The sequence below is a fragment of the Catharus ustulatus genome, chromosome 7, assembly GCF_009819885.2.
Source record: "Catharus ustulatus isolate bCatUst1 chromosome 7, bCatUst1.pri.v2, whole genome shotgun sequence".
NCBI classification, from domain to species: domain Eukaryota; kingdom Metazoa; phylum Chordata; class Aves; order Passeriformes; family Turdidae; genus Catharus; species Catharus ustulatus.
The window spans coordinates 29,800,715-29,826,675 of NC_046227.1; the positions used below are offsets into that span (position 1 = coordinate 29,800,715).

Consider the following 25,961-nt stretch of genomic DNA (forward strand, 5'->3'; position numbering starts at 1 on the left):
AATTAGCTCATTAAAATGCAGTGCTACAGATCCAGAAGTTGGTTGATCTGACATACCACTTGTATGAAAAAGTTACTTCAGAAGCAGAGAACAAATTTATAGTATTGAAACGCCATCTTTCTTTGCAGTCCCCCATCTGGAACTCCTTCTTCCTTGGACTCTGTATCAACAGCACTTTCTATTTAGTGAATTAAGCTTGTTTGATCCTGTGCTACCAGTGCTGTGTAATATCAGTAGCCCCCTGTAATGAAATAAATGTCTGTACACACTTGTGCCCTCTCACACATAGGAACTCTGTAATTGAGCCCTGGCACCATGGGTCACAGCAATGACTCTTTTATTACCTTGATAATGAGATTCTACAAGCTGCTGGCTGTAGTGGGTTTTATTTCTTAGTGGTTAAATTCTAGATAATCACACTACTCTACTACTGCCATTAAAGTAATGGTTTTGTTTGGGGGGAGGTGGGAAAAAAGACTCACACGAGTTCTGATATAATTATGTAGACCTGTTCAGAATATCTTTATATAACTACAGAGGCCAGTGATTAAAACTGGCCTTACTCTTACAGCTTTTCATTTGGTTCTTACATATCCCAGAGGCACATAGGCAGTACAGAAAATAAAAATACAAAGATTTTTACATTCAAGCTATATATTCTGCAATAAGATATATATATATTTATGTGTGTGTGTGTACATATATACAGAGACAAAAACTTCAAGTACAAAACCAGTTAAATGGTAAATTTTAAGCCAATGTCACTGAATGTCCTATGCACATCAAAAATGCTTAGAGAAAAGATAATTGAAAAATTCCTTAGTTTCATTTTCAGCATTCCAGAATCAGAAGAAATGACTCAAACTGCTGTGTCACATGTTTTGAGGACCAGAGATATACAGAGGGCATCATGAAATGCTGTTCTGCATTTATAAGAATTGGTTTTGGTTTTCAGAAGGGATGGTGGGTGGCTGGGCAGTCTGTTGGCACAGGCATTACCTGGAAACAACCAACAAGATTATTTTTTTTTAGATGCTGCAGAGCTGCAGTAGCTGTGGGGATTTTGAGCTGGCTTCTCTGTCCCTTTGGGCTTGTGTCCATCTGAAAAGCACCATGCTGACTCACTGACTCCCCTTCTGCTCATGGAAACTGTCCCTTTGCCATGGGAAAGGGTTTGTAGCTGTGGAAGTCATGTAAACAAAGCGAGGTGCAAACCTTCTGGCAGAAAGGTGAGTCTTTAACTTTGCAGTGACTCAAAATAAACCATTCTTTTCCCCTTGAAAAGACAAACCCTGGTAGCCTGTGTAATGCTCTTTCCCTGCCTCCTAATCTTTTTTGGCTGCCAGACAGTAGTTTTGCCTGAGCTAAAGATGTGAAAAGAAACCTACATGGGAAAAAAAGGCATTGAAATACACCATAAAGTGATGCTTTTATGTTGTCTTTGCTTAATGATGAAATGGAAAATATGACTAAAAATCCAGGCTTGTTGAATCCAGTCTTCCCTCAAGGATGAGTTAAACTGGAGTGGGTGGAATTATATTCAGGTGAAACTGTCTCCAATCCATGTGGAAACTTAACCTATCACCTAACCAGAAATAAATAGCATTGGGTCATCAATCTGCTTGGAGAGTGATTTGTTCAGGTGCCAGTCTGGGCTAAGTTCTGGAGGTGGATGGGGAAACCCAATAAACTCAGCTTGCTGAGGGGGGCAGTGGTAAAGCATGGTACCTTCACCATGTTGTCCAAACCCCCTCAAAACAACAACAACGCAAAAATCACCTGATTATGAAATCTAGGCTTTCCCCTCAAGCCAGTTTATTTTTATTCAGCAAAAAGAAGCAGCATTTGGAGACTTTACTGTAAGTGTTAGGCAAGAACTAACACTCAGTATCATCACTGGCCACATGAGTAATATTTGGAGAATTTTACTCACTGTAGTTACTTGAGGCTAAACAGGGGATTTTTATGAGTCTGTCTGTGTAGAACTTTTCCAGGTTTTGGGAGCAATGTTGGCTTGTAGAGGGGCTTATGTCCCCAAAGCTGATCATTCCCCCTGCCCTTTGTATTAACTGGTCTGGTAACAAGTACTTCCTTGTCTCTCAATCTCATTTAGTGCTGACAGCTCTTGTTTCTCAAAGCAATACTGAACATTGTCTTTTCCTTAACTGTAGGAAAATGAGGCTGTTCCAGGCATGTCCTTGTACCTGACCTTACTGAGGTAGTCTTCTTGTGTCATCCCAATTGCTTGTTTTTAAATGACCTTTAGTGAACAGCTCTCCATTCACTGTTTGGTGATTTGGATGTCCAAAACCTAAAGAGTAATTCTGATGAAGAGTAAGAACTTCATAGAAAGCGACAGGTGAAACATGAAATTAGGGCAGAAATCTTCTTTGCCCTGTGCCTTGTCCACAGTGGGTGTGAAGGCAGAAGAGCATTTCATACCTGCTTTGTGATCTAGCAAGTGACTTTTTAAGGTGTAGGGCAATGAAGGACTGTGCCCAAAATATACAACTGCCATGTTTTCATGTTATGGTCAAGGCTTGATGATCCCTTTGCAGGGCTGTTCAGATATTATTATTGCTAGTGAAACCAGTGGGTTCAGAGCTGCTGTTTTGTTTGCTTAAATGGGAATGTTCAGGTGACAGCGATTTCCAAAAGCTTCACCCTATTATTTGATGCAAGGCCAGCTGGAAGGCCTTGGTTTTCTCCGTGTAATTTTGTGAAGCAGCAGGCCATTCCAATAATTATCCTCGCTCTATTTCAATCAAATGCTCCTGAAAGTTTGGCTCAGTGTAACAGAGAACATGCAGCAGTAGCTGTCATCTCAGAGCCAGCAGTGCAGACCAGACGGCTGCTGTTGGGGATGTCTCTCTCTCTCAAATGCTTTTATACTGCTGGTAAAGGTGCTTTATTTCCTCAGCTTATAAACATGCATCAGGCACTGCTTCCAGGACCAGAAGTGCTGTCTGTATTTGAGAGAACAGGGATACTGAGCTTGCTGTCAGGTTTGATGTTTTTAGTAAAATCTGCTGTCACAATAACATGAATATAGCTGTTCTGACTTGTCCACAGAGTTCATTGAGGAGAACAAAACCAGAGGCAATTGATCTTTGTAAACCTCACTGCCTTGATTGATCCATGCACTCAAGAGGCAGGGTATCTTTGCAGTCATAAACCCCAGAAAAATCTGTGCAACCTCATATAAAAAAAAAAGGCATTGAAATTTATGAGAGCAGCTAGGAAAGCAACTGAGAAGTACTGGTTTGGGGAGCTGCCAGCCAGCACATCAAGTGACTGATCTGACTAACAGAGTCCATCAGTTTCCTGTGTATGTTAGTGCTGCTAGCTCGGCTCTCACAGTCATTTTTAAGGCAATAATTGTCCTAGCAAATCAGCAATATAATTTAACTACTACTGTCTAGCCTAGTTTTATGGCCATCCATTTTCTAAAGTCACCAAATTTTATTTTTTTTTAATCCATAATACCATTATACCAAAACATATATATATTTAAGAAAAAGAAACACCTTTATAGAAATGTTGATAGTGCTTTGAAATCCTCAAAGCTGGGGCTGTCAGACATTGCTGGAGGTCTCTCCACTTGAAAACTCCCCCGTTGCACTGGGCAGAACAAATTTGACGTATCTGCCCTTCTCCCAGCCCCTCCTGATTCGCAGAAGTCTGTGCTGGATGCAGGGCAAACTGAAGATGACTTTGGCTATGATGACAGTGCATGGCACGAGCAGTGTGAGGGTGTAGGTTGGGGGCAGGTAGAATTTGTACTGATTCTCATCAAAGGCCCTCGACCAGCCGTAGGTGAGGGTGTGCAGAGTGCTGATCACCAAGGCAACAAATCCAAGGGAGGACTGAAAGGAAAAGAAACACACACCAGTTAGCTGAGTACCTCGTGCTGGCTGTCCTCCTGTATTTTTGACACTATTTTCTAAGAGAAAGCAATGGTGTTCCCGTGTTTCCAGAACAGAATAAAGCATGGCTGGAAACCTTTCCTGGGTAGTGTGCCAGACTGTGTTTATCTTTGCCTAATCAGAGGTTAAGTGTGACATTAGAAGCTCAGCAGGGATTTCCCAGGAGGTGCTGCAGACTCAGCAGAGGGCTCCTGCATCCTGTGAAGCATCCCCAGCTGCTGAGCAGGTGGGCACAGGCAGCTCCCAAGGGCTGCTCCTGAGCTGAGGCTCCCAGCTCTGCTCCTGCCAGTCCCTGCCCGACTCAGGATTCTGACCAGCTGGATGTGATGTGGCTCTGGACCACAGCTGGCACTGCTGGAAGTGGGTGAAGCCACAGCTCCACACAGAGCAAAGACATCTTCAGGTGACTGGTGTCATCTACAGGAAAATGAGACTGTGCAGGCAGAAGTGCTCTGTCCTCCTCTGTCTTAGAGATGTGTGCTGGTTCAAAGGCTGTGTGATAGGCTAAGCCCTTAGAATGGGGAGTCAAGAGCACTTTGTCCACTCAGGAGGCAGCAAGAACACAGCCCCTGATCTACAGGCAAGAACTCTGCCCATTTTCAGCTGAGATCATGCTCCAAGCACCCACAGAGACATCTCCTCCTGAGTATTTCCAGCTCCCTCTGAGGATTGCTCTCAAAGAGGTTTTAAACTGTTTCCCTCACTGATGGCTTCCTGTCAGCATCAGAGGTGGTGGCTCCTGAGCTTGGCAGCTCCCAGAGCCTGCTGGCACTCAGCAGCACTGGACACTCACTGTGTTTTCCTTTGCACTCACTTTTCCTCTGTACAGACCTTTGCTGCTGTGTTTTCCTTTGTACACACCTTTGCTGCTGTGTTTTCAGAGAAAAGCACAGGTGCAGCATCCTGCTCTGCTGCTCTAATTTGAAATGCTTGGTCTAAGCCTGAAATAATCAAATTTCAAGATGCCTAGACAGGGAAAATTTTGCTGCTTATTGTCCCTAACTTAGGGGAATAAAGCCTTTAAAAGCCAAAATATCTGTTTTGGTGCAGAGATGAGTAAGAAGCACAGTCTTCCTGAAGATAAGTCCAGGAAAGAGGATGTGGCAGGGAAATAAGGAACCAGGGCAAGATGGGAGGAAGGACTCATCCTCTTTTGAAAAAACAGTTTCAGCCAAATAACTATGCAATTACATCTTCCCCTTCTATTTTTGATTGCTGAGAAACAATTAAAAAGCCTAGACAACTTTAAAAAATGTAGCATATTGTTAACCAAAATCCAGGCCAAGAGTCCTCTAAACTTCAGAGCTAACCTTTTAAGCAGCTGAAGGGACTGGGCGAGGGAGGGAAGGAGAGCTCTAAAATGTGCTACCAGATCAAGGTACTTCACTTTTACAGTATCAGGCAGTCTGGGGGTGTCACTGAGTCCTGCCAAGGCAGGGAAGAACTCTTCTCTGTGTTACAGTTGAGCATTACTCAAGGTCATGCCAGGAGTTGGGAACAGAGCTGGAACTGAACCTCAGCCCTGTGTGCAACCCCACACTCATCCCTCCCTTCAGGCACAGAGGTCCTTGCTACCAGAAGCTGTGTTCATGTCCTGAATCAAAGTGGTAACAAGCAGCAAACCCAGCAGAGTCCAGACTAGCTGCTTTTGGAAAATTAAGGAGGAGTTTGCTGAAATAATGTCATGGTCACAGTTGAACCTAACAGCAGGACCTGCCCTGCAGATCAGCCATCATTTATAGGTTAAGATTCTCTCCAACAGACAAAAAAAACCCAGGGTGGCAAAAGGTTTGAAGTACCAGATTAAGACTCATCTGGCAAAGCAGGGAAGGGGAAAGGGGACAGAGTGAATCCAAGAGCAGAGGCTTTCTGCCCTGGGCAGGGGGTGCATTCACAGTCAGCCCGAGCAGGGCTCTGTGCATGGCAGAGATGTCAGAGCTGGAGATAATCACCTGGTTCCTCTGCAGTTTCTCTTTAAACAGCTGCTGGTAAGGGGGAGAGCAGGAGAGGAATTAATAGGACAAGAGGTGACAAACCATCATAGGCACTGTGTGACTGACCCACCTTGGTGTTGGATGGCAGGGATGGAACAGAAAGGCTAAGGATGGAACAGAAAGGCTAACTGGCAACAAGCACATGGCAACAAACACATGGCTAAGGTGCTGGTGGCTGGAGACCGGGCTGACAGCTCCCCTGACAGCAGCAATGAACTTTTAACACAAAGGAGGAGCTGACTGGGGTGAGCAGAGGGGGGTCCTGGTGCTGATGCTGGCTGCACCCACCAGACAGCTGGATACAGGCAGGTCTGCAAGTGCACAAAACCCAAATTTTTGCTGATTGCAGCTTGGCTCAGTATTTGCAGCTCACTCTTCACTCAGTGTAGTACAATGCAGAGCCTGCTGAGCACCCTAGGGGTCTGATTTGCCAAAGTGCTCAGCCCTGATACCACTCTTTTGCTCTCATTCATCCCCTCTATGCAGTTTCTGGCTATGAAGTCTTTCTGGGTTTTGTTTTAAACAGTGGAAAAGGTTTTCTTTGTACTGTCACAACATGGGGAGTGTGGGGCCAGCAGCCCTGTAGGGTGTTCAAGCTCTCTGAAAGATGCTGTATGAAGACAGTATCTTCCTGATGCAGGCTTTGTGTGTATTTTCTATCCTGCATTAACTCTTTTACCTCCCCCATTTCCCTGGTGCCTGCAGGCTCCCTGTAATGCAGCAGCAAAGGTGATCCAATCACGTGTGGCTCATTTAGAAATGCTTGGGCAGCACTGAAAGCAAAGAGCCCCTTCCTGACCCAGAAATGTTTCTGACTTGTGCAGCCATCAGTTCTGAGAAATTATTAGCTCAGTGGAAGCAGCTCTGGCCCCTCTCACTGCCTCGACAGGAGGGTTAGAAAAGGTCTGATTACAGATTCTTTACATCTTATGCTACATGAACTATGAAAGCAACCAGGTCAAGTCAACCTTCAAATTCCAGGAGGGCTTCTCAGGATAGGAAGGTAAAGGCAATCATACACATTTTTACTTCTCAGGCAATTAGAGTTGATTTGTAAATCACTGGGGAACATTAAAAATGTCTCCTATAAGTTGAATTACATACAAATCATTCCTGTTAGTCTGTATTTCAATCCTGTACATTTTCTGTTAAAACTGGACACATGGGGGAACTGTGAATCCAATTTAACTATATTTAATTGAAATTTGTGTAAGTGCAGGAGCTACTGTGAAAATTAACTGTTTTTCCTATAACTTTGGCAACAATACAAATGGGATTTTCGACCTGTCAGGCAACAGATGTGTATTTTAATGCTGTGGCAGCATATGGCACTAATGCAGGTGTACACACTGACTGCTGGAAAATGTCAGACCTGGGAAGCTCTGGGTAAGGAGGGGACTAAAGTGGCTCCTGAATTTGCCTCACATGTGGCTTTTGGTACAGCATCTCTCAAACACCATCCAGTTCAACTGACATGGGAACAAATTGCTGCATTTTCTGGAAGGCATCTGGCTAGGGTGCCTGCACTCTGCATTTCACCTCTTTTTTGCTGTAGAAGTGCTAGAAATCCCAAATATTTGAGAAAGCAGTCTCATGCTTCACCCCTTGTATTAATTTAGGGAGGCTCACACTGAGCTATGTGAATGTAACCTCTGGAGCCTGCAAACAGTAGCTGTAGCTTCTCTTTTAATTTCGTCAAGAAGGGCAGCACCAGCTTATTGAGGAGTACATAACTTAAAAGATCCCTCATTAAAAAAAAAAAAAAAAAAAAAAAGGAAGCTAACATGTCAGGAGATCTGTAACCTGCTCTTTGTACATGGCATTTCCACAGTAAGGCACAATACCAGCCGTGCCTGTCCTGCATGTGATCAGCTGGGAGCTCGTGTCACGCTGTCACGCCGTATTCCATGCAGACAGAAATAGGTGTGAGTATCTTTCCATGGACTGAGCCAGCCAGTGGGGCAGCCAAGAGCTATTTTGGAACCGGATTTGTCTGGTCCCAGTGCTGACATGCCCTTAGAAAGGCTCAGAAGGGGTCCCAAAGGGCAGGTGGGACAGCTGTGGCACAGGCACTACCTGCCACGACAATGTACGTGGTACATGACACAACGCCAGCACCCTCCAGGACAGCTGCCAGGCTGCCTGGGGAGCCAAAGGGAAATGCAGGGGGGTTCAAAGCCTCCTTCCAGGCTGCACTGGGAACTTTCCTTCATTTGGGATTCCTGCTATGACATGCCTAAGTCAGGACTGATTTATCCAGTGTCCCGGCAGCTGCAGCCCTCTCCTGAGATGTGGTGCTGAGAATTAATATGCTCCCATTGTCCAGTCTGAAACAGAGGTTTAAAGCCAGGTCTGTCTTTTCCTCGAGGGATGATCTCTTGGGGTCAAGCTCTCCTGGTGCAGCTCTTCTACAGTGTAAATAATTACTGGCTAGCCCACAGCAAGAGGGGAAAGAGGACAAACTGGATTGCTCGTTTGGTGATCGGGGCACTCATGGGAGAGGCAGGGGAGCAGACTTCAAACTCCTGCTCTAATGAATACTGAATTATTTATATACCTCTGAAGAGCTTCAGCAGAGCTTAACAGAGGCTGGATGATAGATATTCACCTCTGCATCCCTGAACCTTGCCCTCCCCTTTGGAAGGGTTAGGTGTGTGCCAGTGTGGTGCAAAGGGAGGAGCTGCAGGGGAATGGGGTCCTGGGGGGGCTCACACATGGTGGGTGCCACAGGGGTTCCTGCAGTGGGACACAAAGCCTGCTGCATGCTAAGCAGCCCTGGTATAGGGAGCACAAGTAACAAGGGGTTTTTAGGGATAGAACTGTGACACAGTGAGTGGAATCTGGCCTCAAAATCAGTTCTAATGTGCAGGGGATACTTGGAAAGTTAATTCTCTGCTGTCTCTGTTAATTAGCCCTAAGCCTGGCTCCAAATGCATCCCTGAAAAAGTTGCAGCCACAGAATAGGATGTCTGTGAACATCCCATGGTGTAGACTCAGGTCACCAGGGGAATTTGGCCCTTGGGAGCTCAGCCATCACTGCAAGTGGGAGGAAGGCTCCTAAACCACTGGGGAAAAACTGCATTACTAATTCAGCTTTTTGAATCACACATGGCCTTTTCATTGGAATCATACCCAGTTCTCTGTGCTGTGTGGGTTCTGGCAGGTTAGAGACCACGCTAAGCCTTTTTGAACTTGTCTATTGAACACATGGGTGCGTGCAGGCTCTGCCAAACCTGTCCCTCCCCTGCACTGTTCTCCAGGCACTCTCCTTTCCAGCAGCTCCCTCTCCCTGAGCAGCAAGGGCAGATCTGTGTCCTGTAGCCAGCTGTCTCCAGAGCAGTTCCCTGCCTGCCCTGCACAGCTCTGCATGTGGATGCCCATGACACTTTGCATTTTCCCTTCTCCTGAGAAAAGCAGGTTCCTTGGGTAGGACAAGCCCTGTGTGAGAGCAGCACACCCCAGGACACACCACAGCCCTCTGCCCCTCTCTGCCTCTGGGTGTCTCCTCTGGATGAGGGGTCTGTGGCTCTGGGGTGCACGGGGAGGTTTTGCACAGCCTGCAGCTGCCCTGTCTGTGTGAGGGCCTGACTGATTCTGCAGAATCACTCTCTGGCATCAGCAAATGTCAACTTTACCTGGATGAAACTGAATTCCCTCCAGTTGAGAGAGTTTGCGATGGATGGAAGTGAAGTGATGGCAAGTAACGACAGCAAGCCCAGGGCAATTATTCCAACAGAGATATAAATCTCCATCCTCCAGACTTCCTCCTCTACCCAGATTGTCATCCTCTTCTCCACAGCCTGGCATGACAATGAAGGTTTGTTAAAATGGGGCTCTTAGGGACAGAGGAACTGAATTTTATCTGTTTTGGTTTTGGAAGCAGGTTTCCTGGATAAGCACTGGGTCCTATTCACACCTCCAGCATTATTTGCCTGTTTGGGAGATGTGGAAATGCTCTCTTATCCCAAAGCCATTTGGCCAAAGCTAGATCTGATTTGAAACCTGCTGGGAAGAAGTGCTGATTGCTCTCAGCTCCCATGCCTGTAACCACAGCAGCAAGCCCCAAAGTCACATTTGGAAAGGTAATTACAATGAGAACTCAGTTTAAAGCCATGAAAACAAATACAGATGCTTGAATATGCAGTAGTCTTCTAATAACCTTTGTTTTAAGTGCATTTAAGGGGGAAATTGTTCATGCTAATGGAAGGGAAGATGGGTTTTATACTGCATGGCAAAGAGGAACATTTAGAACTGTCCTCTTTAGCCCATTAAATGGGTTTAATTTACTAAACAAAGATGTTGCTAGAAAACAGGAGGCAGAGGGGAAATGAACACAGGATACTTGCCTGAGATTAATGTGGAACTGTGGCACTTGAGAAGAACCTGCTCAAGGCTGGAGCTGAGTAGCTGAAATGGTGTTTGATGGATGCTCTGAACAGGCACTGCTGCCAAAACCAGCCCTCTTCTCCCCTCTGCCCCCACAGCCCCTTCCCTCCTTGTTGGGGCAAATATCTGGAACCACTTGGACAAATATCCCAGCACAGAAAGTGGAGTGGTTGTGGGGTAATTCCTTGCTCCCATTCCCCCCTCAGCTGCATGAAGCTTGTGCCATGCCAGGAGGGAGCAGTGAGAAGAAGGGACAGAAAAGAGCAAATCCCATCCTCCCATGGTACTGCCGAGTTACAGAGCTGGCTGAACTGCCTGAAGGCAGCAATCCCACACTGGATAAACACTGCTGAGAGTGTCCATAAAGCAATAAAGTCCTTTTCCATTTCCTTGTTCTTATATAACCGGTTCTTCACCACCATTTTGTTAAACTGCTGCAGGCACACTGTGATGAGGATGCACAACCTTCTCTGGGTTGTGACTTGGTTCCTCCAGCAGGCACAATTATGAACATCAGTGTGAACAAACAGGGATTTGGGGAACTGAAGGGAACTCTGCTCCTCCTACCACTGGATTTCCCCTCTCCTAGCATTTTTCCTGCCTGTGACCTAGTCTCAGCCAGGCAAGGCTTGTCAGTGTTTCTGGGAGCGATGGCACAGGGGGTTGATCCTAGCCCTGGCTGTAAATGCACAGGGTGCTGTGTGTCCAGGAAGATGACAGGTCCTCAGCACAGATGTTGAAACCCTAGTCACTGAAAATTTTAAACTTTCTGAACTAACAAGCACTGACCCCAGAAAGAAGGTGAGTGCTCTGTCCGTGGCGTGCGGCTGTGGGGGAATTGCTCCTAGAGGGAACAGCTTTATCCCACTGTCCCACACCAGCTTAGGAAAACGAATGAAAAAGCCAAGCTATTAAGCCCACCACCCAACATCTGTGTGAGTTTAGAAGAGTCCTGCAGGTGCTGACGTGAGGAGCACCCCGTTACCTGCTTGACAGCCGTCTCAATTAACAGGTAGCGGTGGGAGCGGCGCATGGGCAGGCACAGGCTGTACACGGCGTGCAGGGCTGCACAGAAGAAGCTCAGGAGACCAATCTGCTTTCGGTGCTGGAGCCACTGGTCCAGCCAATCTGGGAAGCGCCTGTACTTGGTGCCATAGTAGAGCTGGGAGCAGGCTGCCAGCACTCCGGGCAGGTACACCAGGGACAGCATGACGTAGGACACGCAGGGCAGCGTGGTGTTCACCACCTCGATGGGGATCTTGTACAGCTTGTTCTTCTGCTCCCTGATGTACGGGTGGATGACCTGCCGGACCAGGTTGTAGGTGAAGAAGCAAATAAAAAGCCCCAGAGCCAAAAAGATGGGGATTTTCCAGGCTGGCAAGAGGCGCAGGGGAATGTTCTCGATCTCACGGGCTGATGACATGCAGCCCATGTCCACGGGGGTGAATCCCATGGCTTGGGCAATTTCTGCTACGGTGCGCTTGGCTTCTTGGTTATTTGAGCAGATCAGAACCTGCAACAAACAGAAATGCACACATAGGGCAAAGAGACGAGGCTGCTGGGATGGAGTGCATGGGGAGGATTCTGTGTCACAGAGAGCCTATGTTAATCCACTGAGCATCACGATTCCTGGCAGGCTTTTGGACAGGGATTTACCATGGCTGCCAAAGACCTCTCTCCTGGACAGGTTTCCTTTCATGCATGCACTGCCAGTTTGTTTTACTGGCTCTGTTTAAATAAACAGAACAACTGAATAATACTTTTCACTTAGGCAGATGCTCCTAAGACTACAAAGTGTGTGAACTGAGTGAAGGTACTTCGTTTCTGGACAAAGAAATGCAGAAGCTTAGGGGTGGTTTCTGGATGCCACAGCCAGCACTCAAGACTCATTCTCCTGGCGCCTAAGGCCATTTGCTGATGCTGCTGAAACAGTTGGGATTCAGCCCTTGCTGGAAGGAAACAATACCTGCTTATTTCCATCCCTGGCACCTGACTGCAGCGTCCACGCAGAAACCACATTAAACCCCTTGACCACAGTGCAGGCTGGGAACAGGGAGGCCAGGTACTCCGCGTTGGATTCCTTGTGATGGTTGATCTCGGTGTTGTTACTAACATCCACCAGGATCTTGCCCACCAGCACATCAGCCAGGTCGCAGAGGGTGGAGTAATGCTCCCTGAAAATCGCCACAAAGATGACATCCGCCTTCTTCACGGCCTCAGCCTGGAAGGTGACCTCAGCTGCAGCAGGGAAGAGGCTGGCTTTGCGCTTGGGGTTGCGGCTGCCCACCAGCACCTTGAAGCCGGAGCACACGAGGCGCACGGCCAAGGAGCGCGCGAAGTCCCCGCTGCCCAGCACGCCCACGGTGCGCCCGCCCGGCGGCGCGGCACTGCAGTCACCCTCTGTGCTCCTGTGGCCCAGCAGAGGCTTGGCCATGTCTCCTCCGGACATCCTGGCAGGAAGAGCAAGGAGAGATGCAGGTTCACTGTGGAGCTCTCGCAGAGACCCAGACCATGTCTGAGGTCACAGGGAAAATGCCACTTGGGCCACTGGAACGCCAAACCCATTTGCCAAACCCACCAGGAAATGTGCAGCAATGTACAGGCACCACTGCAGGGTGCCATATGGGTTGGAAGGTGAAGGCTTTATCAGAGGTTTCCCGGGATTGTGTGATCCAACACTCATCCATCCTCTGCTGTCCTTCATGCTGGTATCTCACACTGCAAAGCCAGGCCAACACTAACAGCAATCAGGACCACAAACTCTGAGAGTCCCATGGAGCTACCAGATATCCATGGAGATCCCTGAGATTACATTTGGAAAAGCTGGAGGGGTGCTTCTGATTTGCCAAAGCAGAGTCAAGGCAGCAAGTCAAAATGAAATGAAAGTGTCCTAAAAGTGGCAAATTAAGAGAGTTGCAGCCCTTGCCTGTGCCAATATTTGGGTCTGGCAAGATCTGTTTGCTTCAGCTCTTTAATGAGTAATGAGAACTTACTCGTGACATTTAAAAAATACATTAAAATATGATGGGATTTGCTCATGAAAGATCTTGATGAGCTTTACAAACGTTAATGAATTTTGCCCTGTAACAGATTAGATATTGAGGGCATGGAGAGGTTTTAAGCAGATCAATAAATTCACAGGAGGTACAGCAGCTGAACCTGGAGGTCATAAGAGACTCAAGCAGGGAACTGCCAGACTATTCATGGGCTGTGTCAGTGGCTCAAATCTGCCTCCCAACCTAAGGAACAGCAAATCTACCCTAAAGGAACAGCAAATGAGATTTTAAAAGGGCTCAGAAAGGCGGCCCATGGAACTTACACAGCAGGACATCTGCCTTTTGTGTTGGCACACTGCTAGAGATGATAATAGAGACCATTATTAACAGACTTGTGATACACTGGGGGTGGAGACAAACTGGCTTTGGTGCGCAGTCTTGCCTTGCACTTGGTCAAGTTCTTTCAAAGTGAAGGTGACCATTTGGATGGGGTGACCTGGTCCCTGGCACAGGTGTGTTTTTCATAGGCTTTTGGAAATGTCCTTCACCCAAGGTTTTTCTGGGATTGGCACAGTAGTAGTGCAAAGGGGAAGGGCACTTCTACATGAATAGTTACCAATGGGAAACAAAGGGTGAGAAGAAATAAATGATTTTCATAATGGGAATGGGTTGCCAAGGGATTTCCCTGAGGATTTATGCTGTTCAACATGCTCATAAGTGATCTGGGAGAGTGAATATTGAGAAGATTGAACTCGTGCTTAGTGATCACAGAACCATAGAATGGTGGTTCAGGTTGGAGGGGACTTCAAGGTCATCTACTTCCAACCCCTTGCCATGGGCAGGGACACCTTCTATTAGAGCAGGCAGGTCAAAGTCCTGAACACCTCCAGAGATGGGACATCCACAGGATCTCTTTGCAACCTGTTCCCATGCCTCACCACCTTATACTAAAGAATTTCTTCGTAATCTACTCAAAATCATTTAGGACAGTCAATTTTTCTTGTGAAGACTCTGCAAAAGGATCTCCTCATTCGAAGTGCCTGAGCACCAAAATTCACTACAGATGCTAGAGAGACATGGCAAGAGCTGCCTGTGGGCAGAAACTCCCCATACCATATGTACACTTTAATGAGCTGTAAATTTGTTAAAACAGCTCAATAAAATGATCAAAGGGTCCCATTACTATGAAAAAACCAACCTGGTGGTCCCTGGCAGACAAATATCAAGCACAGCCATGTTACTGGAGGAGATCTCTCACACAGCAACCATGATCTCAATCCTGCTCCTCACTGAAAGCCTGCAGAACACCTTCAGCAGATGGACTTTGAAACTGTAATTCACTGTCCTGGGTACAAACCCATCATGGTTTCAGTGACAATTCTGTTTCTATGGCAGAGATCTGTCTGCTCTCCTTGCCTCTCACCAAGCACCACCTTGTCCCAGAGACCAAAATGTGTGCTCGTGGAAGAAGTGCTGTCAGGGGAAAACAAATGCCAAAGAAGTGTATGGTGACTTCTTCCCCTTAAAAACACATGTCCACTGTATAAATACAGAGATCAAACAGCAAAAAAAAAAGGGGAGAATAAACATAGAAAAGCGCCACAAAAGGGAAAAAGTGAGAGGGATGACTTTCAGACCTCTGTCTGCAAAGATGCTGGTTTGTTTTTCTCTTGGTCCCTTCTTATCAGCAGCTTTATCACACACTCGGTGCTTTACTTTTTAGAATCCTTCTTGCTTCACTTAAATTTATTTATGTCCAGAACTAGTAATTGTTCTAGGGCTAATGCTATTGTTCAGAATAATTAGCTTGCTCTGCCATACTCCCCCTCCCTCTTCCTCCACCAATGCACACAAAATATTACCCCAAAATAAAGAAACACATCTCTGGCTCTTAGCCATGGGGGAGAAATCAGCATTCAGGGTGACAAAGTGATTGTTACCCACAGACTCATTTCATAATCGATTCAAGGCACCTCAAAAGTGATGTCTGTGGTCCCCCTAGGATAAAAATGTTGCTGCAAGCAATTTTTCTTACAGTGTGTTTCCTCTGTCCTGCAGCTGCCACTGAACATGTAGAGAGATGTTGGCAATGTTTGGAGATAAACATCTTTGCTGTCTCCAGTTATTTTGATTAAAAGGGATGACAGAATTAAACAGCCTTTGAAGTCAGCAGGATAGTTACAAAGTAAGCACACTCAAAATCTTTTCTGTGAATTTTGGTGTGATTATTTCAGTCGTGCTCTGACTGGTGGGGCTTTGGAGCAGGGCTCATCCCTGCTGCCAGCCCTCGGTGGGATGGTCCCTGGTGCTGGCTGTGGGTTGCATTGCTGTCATTGCCATGCACTGAGATCCTCCTGAGAAAGGAGGGGGACATTCCTCTTTCACCATAAACACATTTCACTGGAACAAGCACTCTGGTCTCTGCCTAACAGATGCTTGGCAATGGACTGTCTGATTAGGCAACAGCTTTTTTTCACTTCTGTATCTCTGGGGAGCACTCAGACCCCCTGCCTCCTGCCACCACCCCTGACTTATCATGTCCACACTGCATCTTCTGCACCTATGGACAACACATCACCTGCTTGAAACTCTCCCTCCCAAAGCTGATTCACCACAGCAAGGTCAACCCACCCAGAGCTGGTGCAGAGCACAGTGGCCAGGATGCTGCAGAGTCACTCAGAGGCTGAGGAGTCAGGAGTGAATATCATGGCACTCAGATGCATCTTTAGCATCTCCAGACTTAGATAAACCCATTTATTGATCTTCCTTATCAATCAAACTGCGTCCCTGCTGCGTTACAGCACGTGCAATTCAAGGAGATGTTTCTTACCAAGGAGGTTACAAGATGATTCAAAGCACAGCCCAGTGGGAATAATCAAGTTCCAATTCTAACTGGGCAGCAGTTCCCTAACTGAAATACTGAATTCAATGTACAGCTGCACTTCAGCACAGCTGCTAATGACACCCTTACATCACTGCTGTGTCCAGCTGTAGCACACTTATTCCCAGGTGCATTTCAGCAACTGCATTGCCATTAATGCTATTAATTGCAGTGATGGGCAGTGAGCAAGATGGGGAGCTCCCCTCTGCTGGGCACTACAAAAACTTCTGCCCCAAGGAGTGAGATCAGACAGACAGCAGCTGCATGAAACAAAGCAGTCAAATCTCTGTTGCCCAGGCAGAGGGAGGGGTTCTCACAGAAGAAAACCAGGGATAACTCTACGTATTTTGCACCTGAGGCTGGGCAGAGGCTGTTAGCTTAGGCTTGGTGCCAGGCAAACAAGGTTTTTCTGCCTCTGTGCCCACACTGAGAGGCCTCAGTCAGGCTCTGCAGCAGGACAGCTGTGTGGATGGGGCTGGGCTGCAGGAGCCCACTCAGGTGTCCCTGGGCTCACAGCAGAGTCAATCTGCTGAGCAGATCATCCCCACAGCTGCTGGGGAACAGCCCTTTTGTTATCCTCTTTCAACAGATGTGGGGGAAGGAGATACTAACAATGATGGGACTCCAGCAAGTTTGTCTGGGATGACTCAGATATCTTTGACCATGTCTTTAACAATGAGACCATCTTTTGGGGCCCCTTTCATATCCTCTGGTGCAGGAGGATAGCCTAGCTGTAATTAATGTCTGAGCTGCGTACCCTGAAGAAGGATGTGGTGGCAAGGCATGAGATTTCCATCAGTTCTGGACAAAAAAAATAAAAAATAAAATCAAGATTAATTTCAATGCCCTGGTGGTATTCAGATTTCTCAGATGAAAGACAAGTTAGTTTTACCATAACTCTAATAAAAAGGTAGTGTTTTAAACATATCAAACTGTGCTGAAGAGCATGGCAGGAATCTCATACAGATCTGCAATGAATGTCCTGTCCAGTGAAACCAAACTGGTTCCTGTTTGCACAGAAACTCATCTTTGAGCTTAGCCTCACATACCCAGTCTGCACCACCTAGGTTAAAACAACTGCTTTTGTGTCTTCCCCCAAAGTCAGTGCTCGTTTAGACTGACCACAACTGAGTCTCCATAAGCTGTGGATTCAACCTGTGCAGGTCATCAAAGAGCCTGCTCTGTGCTTCAGCTTCTGCTTGGGTGTTACCAGAGATAAAGCACATGATTTATACACATTCCTTAACCAGCACATGGGTTGGAAGACCAGCAAGGAGCATGAGGAATGAAATGATGCAGCAGAGCCTTTGGTCAGGTCAGAGGAACATCTTCATTTCTGCACTGGGAAGGTCCCTTTGGGCCCTGCCAGCCATGGCTGGCACAGGAATGGTCCCACAAACACACAGAATGGTCTCACAAACACACAGAATGGTCCCACAAACGCACAGAATGGTCCCACAAATGACAGAATGGTCTCACAAACGCACAGAATGGTCCCACAAACACACAGATTGGTCTCACAAACACACAGAATGGTCCCACAAATGACAGAATGGTCTCACAAACGCACAGAATGGTCCCACAAATGACAGAATGGTCCCACAAACACACAGAATGACTCACAAACACACAGATTGGTCCCACAAATGACAGAATGGTCCCACAAACGCACAGAATGGTCCCACAAACGCACAGAATGGTCCCACAAACACACAGAATGGTCTCACAAACACACAGAATGGTCTCACAAACACACAGAATGGTCCCACAAACGCACAGAATGGTCCCACAAACACACACACTCCAGGGACAGGGGTGATCTCTGCCCCAGGGGACTCCCAGTCTGCATGGACAGACCTTTGAACCATGCAGCCAAAGCCCTCCAGCCTCTGTTTGCAGAGCATCTCCTGCTGTGTTAACCCTCCAAAAGCCCCAGCTGGAAAGGAGCATTCAGCACCTGAAGCGTTCCACTCAGCTCTTGCTGTGAGCAGAAACACTTTTTTCTTTATGCTACCACCATTTTATTTCCAGGGAAAACCAAATGTTTAAGTCTCTCCCACACACAGAGCATGCCTCCCAGGAGCACAGCGAGTGCCATGAACTTGTTGGAACTGGAACAGATTTAAGTAATAAAAGAGCTTATCCAAAGCTGCTTTAATCTCAGCTCTGGTGCACATTTCTGGAGACCTTTCAGTCCTGCCCAGGCTGACTGGAAATGACTGCAAAAGAAAGAGTCAGGGAAACCGAGCTTGCTGCCCTTTTGCTTCCCCCTTTTCTTCTTTCTCCTCCCAAAGCAGAGTTTTTTCCCAAATGGCGCAAACCAGGAACTGGCAAAGGATGCAAATCACCCTTCCAGAAAAGCCACCTGGGCTGCCAGCCAGGAGGAGAATGAGGAAATGCTGGAGCTGGGCTGTCCCTGCCGCTGTCCTTCAGCCCGTTCACCCGCAGGCACAGGGACAGGGATCGGGGCTGTGCACCCATGCCCTGTGCTGGGCTGGGGAGGTGGCACAGGGACCTGGGCCAGGGGACCCCGAGCTGGCATCGCTGCCATCACTGGGGACAGACCTGCTGTGCCCCAGACCTGCTGTACCCCACACCTGCTGTACCCCAGACCTGCTGTACCCCACACCTGCTGTGCCCCAGACCTGCTGTACTCCAGACCTGCTGTGCCCCACACGTGCTGTGCCCCCAGACCTGCTGTGCCCCCAGACCTGCTGTGCCCCAGACCTGCTGTACCCCAGACCTGCTGTACCCCCAGACCTGCTGTACCCCCAGACCTGCTGTACTCCCAGACCTGCTGTACCCCAGACCTGCTGTACCCCAGACCTGCTGTGCCCCACACCTGCTGTACCCCACACCTGCTGTGTCCCAGACCTGCTGTGGGGCTCCAGGAGCTGCCCCATGTCCCCCTGCACTGCTCTCCACCCTGATGCACTTTGCATTCACAGGTCCCCATCCCTCCTCCTGCCCCAGGGCAGCTCTTTATCTGATTACTTCATTTATCAGGTGTTTATCTGCTAAAACCACTGTCATAAGCTCCTGCAGAGCCCTGCTTTCTCTCTTCTTTATCTCTCAATCCAGTTAACCTTATCCCTTCCTCTTTTCCCCCCAAAGGACATGGCAAATGATTTGCCTTCTCCTCTGCAGACAGACACGTTCTGTATTTGAAGAACAGGTTTCACATCTCCCTTCGGTTTTTCCTGCACAAATGAAACCCAACTCTTTAATCAGAGATATTATTTACCGAATGTCCAACAACTCAGCCTCTGTTCCTTGCTCTCACTTTTCTTGGAGGATGCCCAGAACTGCATTTTCCAAGGGAGCCCCTAAAAGGCACCATCTGAGCAGAGACACTGCTTCCCCAATGCAGCACTTCTCGTTCTTCATCCCAAGAAGACTGTTTGCTTTTGCACAACGGTGTGCCCCTGTGGACTCAGGGGGCACAATGTCCCTGCCCTCTGGTCCCCGTGGCCACTGCCTGCCTGGTCACTCACCTGGTGTCCAGGCGGTCAGCCAGTCCTACCACACAGGACAGGACTTGTGCCCTGGTTTATAAAACCAGCTCTCCAGCTTGTCACAATCTGGAATTCTTAGTCTCTTCCCTAAAATGTTTTCAGTCCCTTGCAGCTCAGTGTCACCTAGAAATTCAGTATGTGCCTGCCTACTGCATCACTCACTAATGAAAACACGGGCTGACAGGCTCTGACCCTCCCAACTCCATACACCCTCTGGTTTATACACTGAGAAATACTGGGAATGTTGGTTTTGGAAGCCAGCAGTGAAGCCTAAGGCATGTCCATGTCCCTGACCACAAGATGTTCTTCACCAGGACCAAAATTCCAAAATATATTTCAGAGCAGGGGAAAGTAGAGGAGAAAGGGCTAGCAGAATTCCCCATAGGACAAAATAACCTCTTTTTCCCACACAAGCTCGGACATTTTGGCTACAGTTCTCCTATAGAACTATACCAGCCTCTGATCACTTTGCAGGGACAGTTTCCCTCCCCAAGGATAAACCCTCCATTTTAATGCTGAGCAGGAAAACTATCTATGATAAACAACTGGAAAACAAACCTTTGGCCTGTTTTCATCAAAACTGTGTACTTTAAAGCACAGTTACCAACAGGTTCTGCCATAGATATCCTCAAAGTTTTCTCCCCCAAATTTGCCTCCATTTGCAGTACCATTTCTCTGAAGTCCTTGTCTGAAGAGCTTCCTCTGCTCTTCTGCAAAAACATCTTGCTGCCAGTGCCTACTGTGTTGATAGAGTAATGAGAAGCCTGAGAAAGACCTACCCTGTAATAAAACATAAAGAAATGGGAATCTGAAAGTCTGGGAAATCCTGAGGTTTCACTGTAAGACTGTGGAAAGCACAGACCTGAAGCAAGACAGAATTTGTTAGAGCAGTGCTGATGCTGACACAGCACAAGGGAGCTTATCTGGCTGATGTGACTCTGAATAAGGAGGTTATTTTCCCAGCTTAGCATCTCACAGTTCTGAAGTGACATAAAGGAGTGGTTTACAACAACTTCAAGTGATGCACTTAAATCTTGTATGGCTTCTCTTACTTTCTTTTGGGGTCTTCATTCCTTTGCTGCTCTTACCAAGTTAACAACTCAGTGACGCCCCCACTTCTGAGCCTTCCCCTCCCCAAGTGCAAGAAGAGCAGGAAAGCAACCCAGAGCCTGGATGGTGGAAGCTTCTCAGGTAAATCTAGTGACTCCCTGATGGGTGGAGTGTCCCTGCCTAAAATGAGCTGGGTCTTCCACCCTTCTCCAGCCGACAGAGATGGCAGGAGCTGGCTGCAGCAGTCACCACAGGGAGCTGGCAGGCTCCAGCTCTTTAAAACATCTTTGTTTCTTTCCAGGAAGGGCACGGAGGAATTGCGCTGTGTGTGCATGGAAATTGTGCATGGAAATATTTGTATTGGCTGTTTCCGTGCTGCTGAGCCTGTTAGAAGGGTCTCCAAGATCAGCACTCTCCTGCCTTTCTGGTTTTGCTTCATCCAGTCACTCAGAAGATGCACAGGACCACATGGGGAGAAGATGGCCTGGGAGGCAGTGTGGGGTGGAAGGAAGACACAGCCTGTGGCAGAGGCCCAGCCCATCTCCTGCTGATCTGTTTTTCCCCCTCCACGCAGCACAGGCATGACACACACAGAGGTAGCTCTGAGCCAGCCCTGAATAAGCACAGTGGTGAAAACAGGAAAGGCAAGGAGTGTAGGACCATGTACCGGCTCTTCTGATTTTCCCAGCAGCTCCTGGGAAGCTCCTGGGAGAGAGGCAAACACAACTGGCTGACCAGGTAGTTATTTTTGGGGACCCAGATGGGTGGGAGAGAATGCTCTTTGCTGGAAATCAACTCAGTGCCCTGAGGTGCCAGGACCCCACAGCATTCTGCCTTCCCCTTCCTCTCACACCATTTGCCTTCAGTCCAGCATCCTGCACAGCAGATCCAGCTTGCTTCACCTTTTCACTTTGCAGATCAGCCCAGAGAGAAAAATACATGCATTGTGAACATGCCTCCCCCAGGACCCCAATGACTCACGTGTGCTGGACAAGTACAAACACCATGTATTTCACCAGTGTGCCAAGCTGCACTGGCACAGGTTCTGTCCTGTATCCAACCCCAGCATAAGAAGGATGTGGAGCTGCTGGAGCTCCCAAAGAAGGGTCACAGAGATGCTCAGAAGGCTGCAGCCCCTCTCCTATTAAGACATGCTGGAAGAGCTGGGGTTGTTCAGTCTGGAGAAGGAAAGGGACTGGGAAAACCTTAGAGCAACTTCCAGTAGCTGAAGAGAGCTGGAGAGGGACTTTTCACAAGGGCTGTAGTGGTAGGACAAGGGGAATGTCCTTGTGGTGAAGGAGGGCAGGTTTAGATATTAGCTATAAGGAAGAAATTCTTCACTATGAGGGCAGTGAGGCACTGGCACAGATTGCCCAGAGAAGCTGTGAATGACCCTTCTCTGGAAGTGTTCAGGGTCAGGCTGGACCAAGTTTTGAGCAACCTGGTCTATTGGAAGGTGGCTCTGACCATGGTGGGAGCTGGAATGAGAAGATCTTTAAGGTCCCTTCCTACCCAAACCTGCGTAGCTCTGTGATCTGTTGGTGCTTGCACATGATCAGCGTTGGTATCAGCCTCCTTCAGTGGTGGACATGTTATCTACACACCCTGATTCTTGAAGTCCACACCCCGTGGGGAGCTCTTAGGACAATTTTTTCCAAAGACCACAGTGGAGTATTCGTATTAGACAGAAATGCCCATCTTGCCACAACCAAAGCTTTAAAGAGACTCACTGAAATCTGAGAATAAGGATGGGAAGAATTTCTGTCTCTGTATGTTAAACCACAGGAAAATTTTCAAAATGTTTAGGCCCCAGAGTATGTAAAGGCTTTTGGAAATGTGTTGGAAGCTCTCATGTCATTGACATACTTTCAGACGCTTTTTACTTTCAGTTAAGTGGCAGTTCACTTAAACTTTGATGAAGATGGGAAGCTGCTTAATCCACTGTAGGTCTTCATAGAAAAACCTCTGAAGCAGCAGTAAATTCAAATTTGAAAATAGCATTTTCTTCCACTATGATGCTGACAAAAAGCAAACTGTAATCAGTGATGGTAAACTTATAGATAACAAATTGGTGTATTTTAATTCCTAGTGTGTGACATTTCTTACGACAGCTGCCACTGCCTTTCCCACCTCTCAAGAGAGGCCATGGCTGGCCTACTTCTTCCATCACTGGAAAAAATGTGTTTCCCCTGAATCTAAACCTGCTTCTATTTATGGGTGTGATGTTACAAGGTCATAGTCAAAGCATAGTTCTTAACAATGAAAAGCAAAACAGCCCCGAAACAAAAATAAAGAGCAACATAAACAACAAAAAAATTATTATGCCATCAAAGAGCATGTTTTCCTGGGGTTTGATGTGGTTTTGTTAAACACAGACTTGTTGAGTCATCAACATTTTCTCCTTTATAATCACAGAGGAAATCAAATATGTGCAGTGACTGTGGCATCTTATATTACTGTACATTTGTTTCATAGCAAATGTGATTTTAGAAGAAAAGAAAATGAAAGCTTGATGCAGTATTTAAATCTTATTAGTCCTGCATCTGCTCAGCCCACAGGAGTATTGATGCTGTAGGCGACAGCCTTCCTCTCCTGCTGTCTCTCAGTTTTGGTTTCTTGCCACGATTCTCTATGGGTTAGTTTTATTTAGACTACTCTGATGGAAATGGTCTGGTGTCCTCTGTACCCCTGTGCCCAGCTCAGGCATTACAAACACAAGCAGTCCCCCAAGCTCCCTGCTGTCCATCTGTCATGAGCAGATGTCATCCCCTGCACAGGGCACAGCACAGGGACGGTCTCACCCCACCTTCCATCCCCTGTGGGATGTTCTTGCTACAAAGTCACCTCTACAGTTCCGTCACAGCTTCCATCCCTCGTTACTCTTACAAGCATCAAATGTTGCAGTCCTCCCAAAAAGTATCCAACCTTTACAGCTTTTACAAGTCCCTACATCAGTTCAGAACCCTCACAGCCGCTCCCTGCTCGCCTCTCAGGGATCCTGGGCCCTGGCCAAGATTTTCCCCCAGTTTTTTTTCATATCTCAGTGCTGATTTCTCCCTGGCTGGAAGAAGCCACTCATTTCCTTAAAGCATTTAGCGAGCTGAGAACGAAAAGCGAAACCTTAGTGCCTGGTGCTGCTGCCTGAGGAGCAAAGCCTGAACGTGCGTCCATCCGTCCATCCATCCATCCGTCCATCCATCCATCCATCCATCCATCCATCCATCCATCCCCGCCGCGCTCACGAGGACCGCATCACTCGGAACAGCGAAGCCGACCCGTCCGGGGGTTTGTGCCCGGTGCCAGGGAGTTTCCGCACCGCACGGATGTCCCAGCAGCACGGGAAGGAGAGCGCGTCCCGCGGGCAGCCCGCACCGCCGGGGACGAGCATCCCACCGCCCCCTCCCCAGTGACCGCCCGCACCGAGACACAGCGGAGATCCCCGCCCGGCACCGGCCCCAGCCCCAGCATCGGCGCTCCGAAACCGCCCCGGGGGCCGGGAGCCCCGAGCAGGAGCGGAGCGGGCCGCGGGCAGGAGCAGCCGCGGGGATCCCGGGCCGGGGCTGCGGCGGAATGGGGGCCGGGACCCAGCGCTGCCCTGAGCCGGCACCTTCCCCCCGGGCAGGGCAGCCCCGGCACCGAGCCGAGCCGAGCCGAGCCTCCCCCGCCCCGCACGCCCGGCGCGGGCGGTTCGAGCCCCGATCCCGGCTCCGGCCGTGCCCGTGCCCGCCGTGCCCGTCCCCCCGCGCTCCTCACCTCTGCGGCGGCGGGAGGGCGAGCGGCGCCGGCCGGGAGCGGGGAGAGCCGAGCGAGGGTGATGTCAGGGCCGCGAGCCCCGCCCTCCTGCCCATGTGCCCGCAGGCACGGCTCGGCTCGGCTCGGCACAGCACGTTTCGGCACAGCCTGGCACAGCCTGGCCCGACACAGCCTGGCCCAGCACAGCCCGGCTCAGCACGGTTCCGCACAGCCCGGCTCAGCACGGCTTGGCACAGCCCGGCACGGCTCGGCTCGTGGTGGGGACCCCAGCCCCGTCCCCGCAGTGCTGCCCGAGCATCGCTGCCGTGCCCAGGTTAAACACGCGGGCAGGACGGCCCCGCTGCCCAGCTGTCCATTACAGGCAGGAGTCGAAGGCAGACCTTAATTCTCTATTTATAAACGCATTTCAGAGCCGGCCGGTGTCTCATTTTAGTGGGCGGGTGCGGCTTGTTGCGCTCTGCCCCTGCTATCAGGAGCCGCGCACTTGTTCCCAAAAGCTGTGCCGCGAGGCGTGGAGCAGATAATGGCTCTTCCCCTGCGTTGTCCTGCTGCAAACAGCCCAGCACTGCCCCACGGCCCCGCTCCGACACACCGGAGAGAGCAGCTCCCAAAGCTGCCAGGAGCTGGCACCAAAGGGAGCCCGCAGGCAAAAGCACGGGCAAACCCACAGAGACTGGGAAACGAATCCCTCTGGAGCTTGGTTTGCTCAGTGGGGGAGAGGAGCACGGAGGGAAGGGATTCTCTCCTCCGCCCCTGAACCGGTTGCAGTGTGTGTCTGAAGCCCGGGCAGAGGGATGTGCAGCCCCTCTCAATCCAGCCTTAAGTGCTCCACTTACGCAACCAGGAGGGTTTTCCTGATCCTTGCCAGCTGTCCTCCTTTCACATGGGGTGTGTTTTCCTGGGATGAAACAAGTCCCATTTTTTTCCTCTCTGCCGGGCAGGCTGTGATTTTAACTGTCTCAGCCATTCTCACCCTGTCCTGTGTTCCCCCTCTCCAGTCTCTGTGCTGCCTGCAAACGGGCCCAGATTCCAGCCAGGACTGTCCCAGCTTGCAGGGGTGCTCTCCACCTCTCACATCCATGGGGTGGGAGATACAGAAACCTGCAGATATGGGCAGGCTTCAGCAAAGATGTGGGATTGCTGGAGAAAGTTCCCGTTGGTGACTCCCAGTGCCTGGACACTGGATAAGAGAGAGCTCCAGAGGCTTGGGATGTTCAAGCTGCAAACTGTGAGATGCTGTGAGTTCTCTGGGTGTTGGACAATACTGGAGAGGTGTGAAAACCTATTGGCATGGTTAGGAGAAGGAGGATCGCTGGGTAGCTGTACTTCTGCACAGGCCATCTGTGACTAAATGCATATGGAAGAATGAGATTACTCCTTAGCCCCCTCTTGCCGGCAGTGGCCCCTGCCTCCTCATGCCTATCATGGTGATAATTTGTATTCCACGATCAGCTCTCTGT

General features: G+C 48.7%; 2 protein-coding genes across 6 annotated transcripts in view; one reads left to right on the forward strand and one right to left on the reverse strand.

Annotated features, from left to right (window-relative positions):
* Positions 1 to 25,961, forward strand: part of C7H2orf76 (chromosome 7 C2orf76 homolog) — a 51,598-nt gene that overhangs the window by 17,424 nt on the left and 8,213 nt on the right. The window lies entirely within an intron of this gene.
* Positions 494 to 24,576, reverse strand: STEAP3 (STEAP3 metalloreductase). 3 transcript variants are annotated; one of them, XM_033064310.1, is made up of 5 exons: positions 24,502 to 24,576; positions 12,273 to 12,756; positions 11,292 to 11,819; positions 9,556 to 9,720; positions 494 to 3,866 (listed from the first exon to the last, which is right to left on the reverse strand). In XM_033064310.1, exons 2-5 carry the CDS (start codon positions 12,753 to 12,755, stop codon positions 3,576 to 3,578), a joined length of 1,467 nt encoding a protein of 488 aa, XP_032920201.1. In that variant the 5' UTR covers position 12,756; positions 24,502 to 24,576; the 3' UTR covers positions 494 to 3,575. The 3 variants fall into 3 exon arrangements, with proteins under 3 accessions (XP_032920201.1, XP_032920200.1, XP_032920203.1); XM_033064309.2 differs by lacking the exon at positions 24,502 to 24,576 and adding an exon at positions 12,885 to 13,083; XM_033064312.2 differs by lacking the exons at positions 9,556 to 9,720; positions 24,502 to 24,576 and adding an exon at positions 12,885 to 13,083.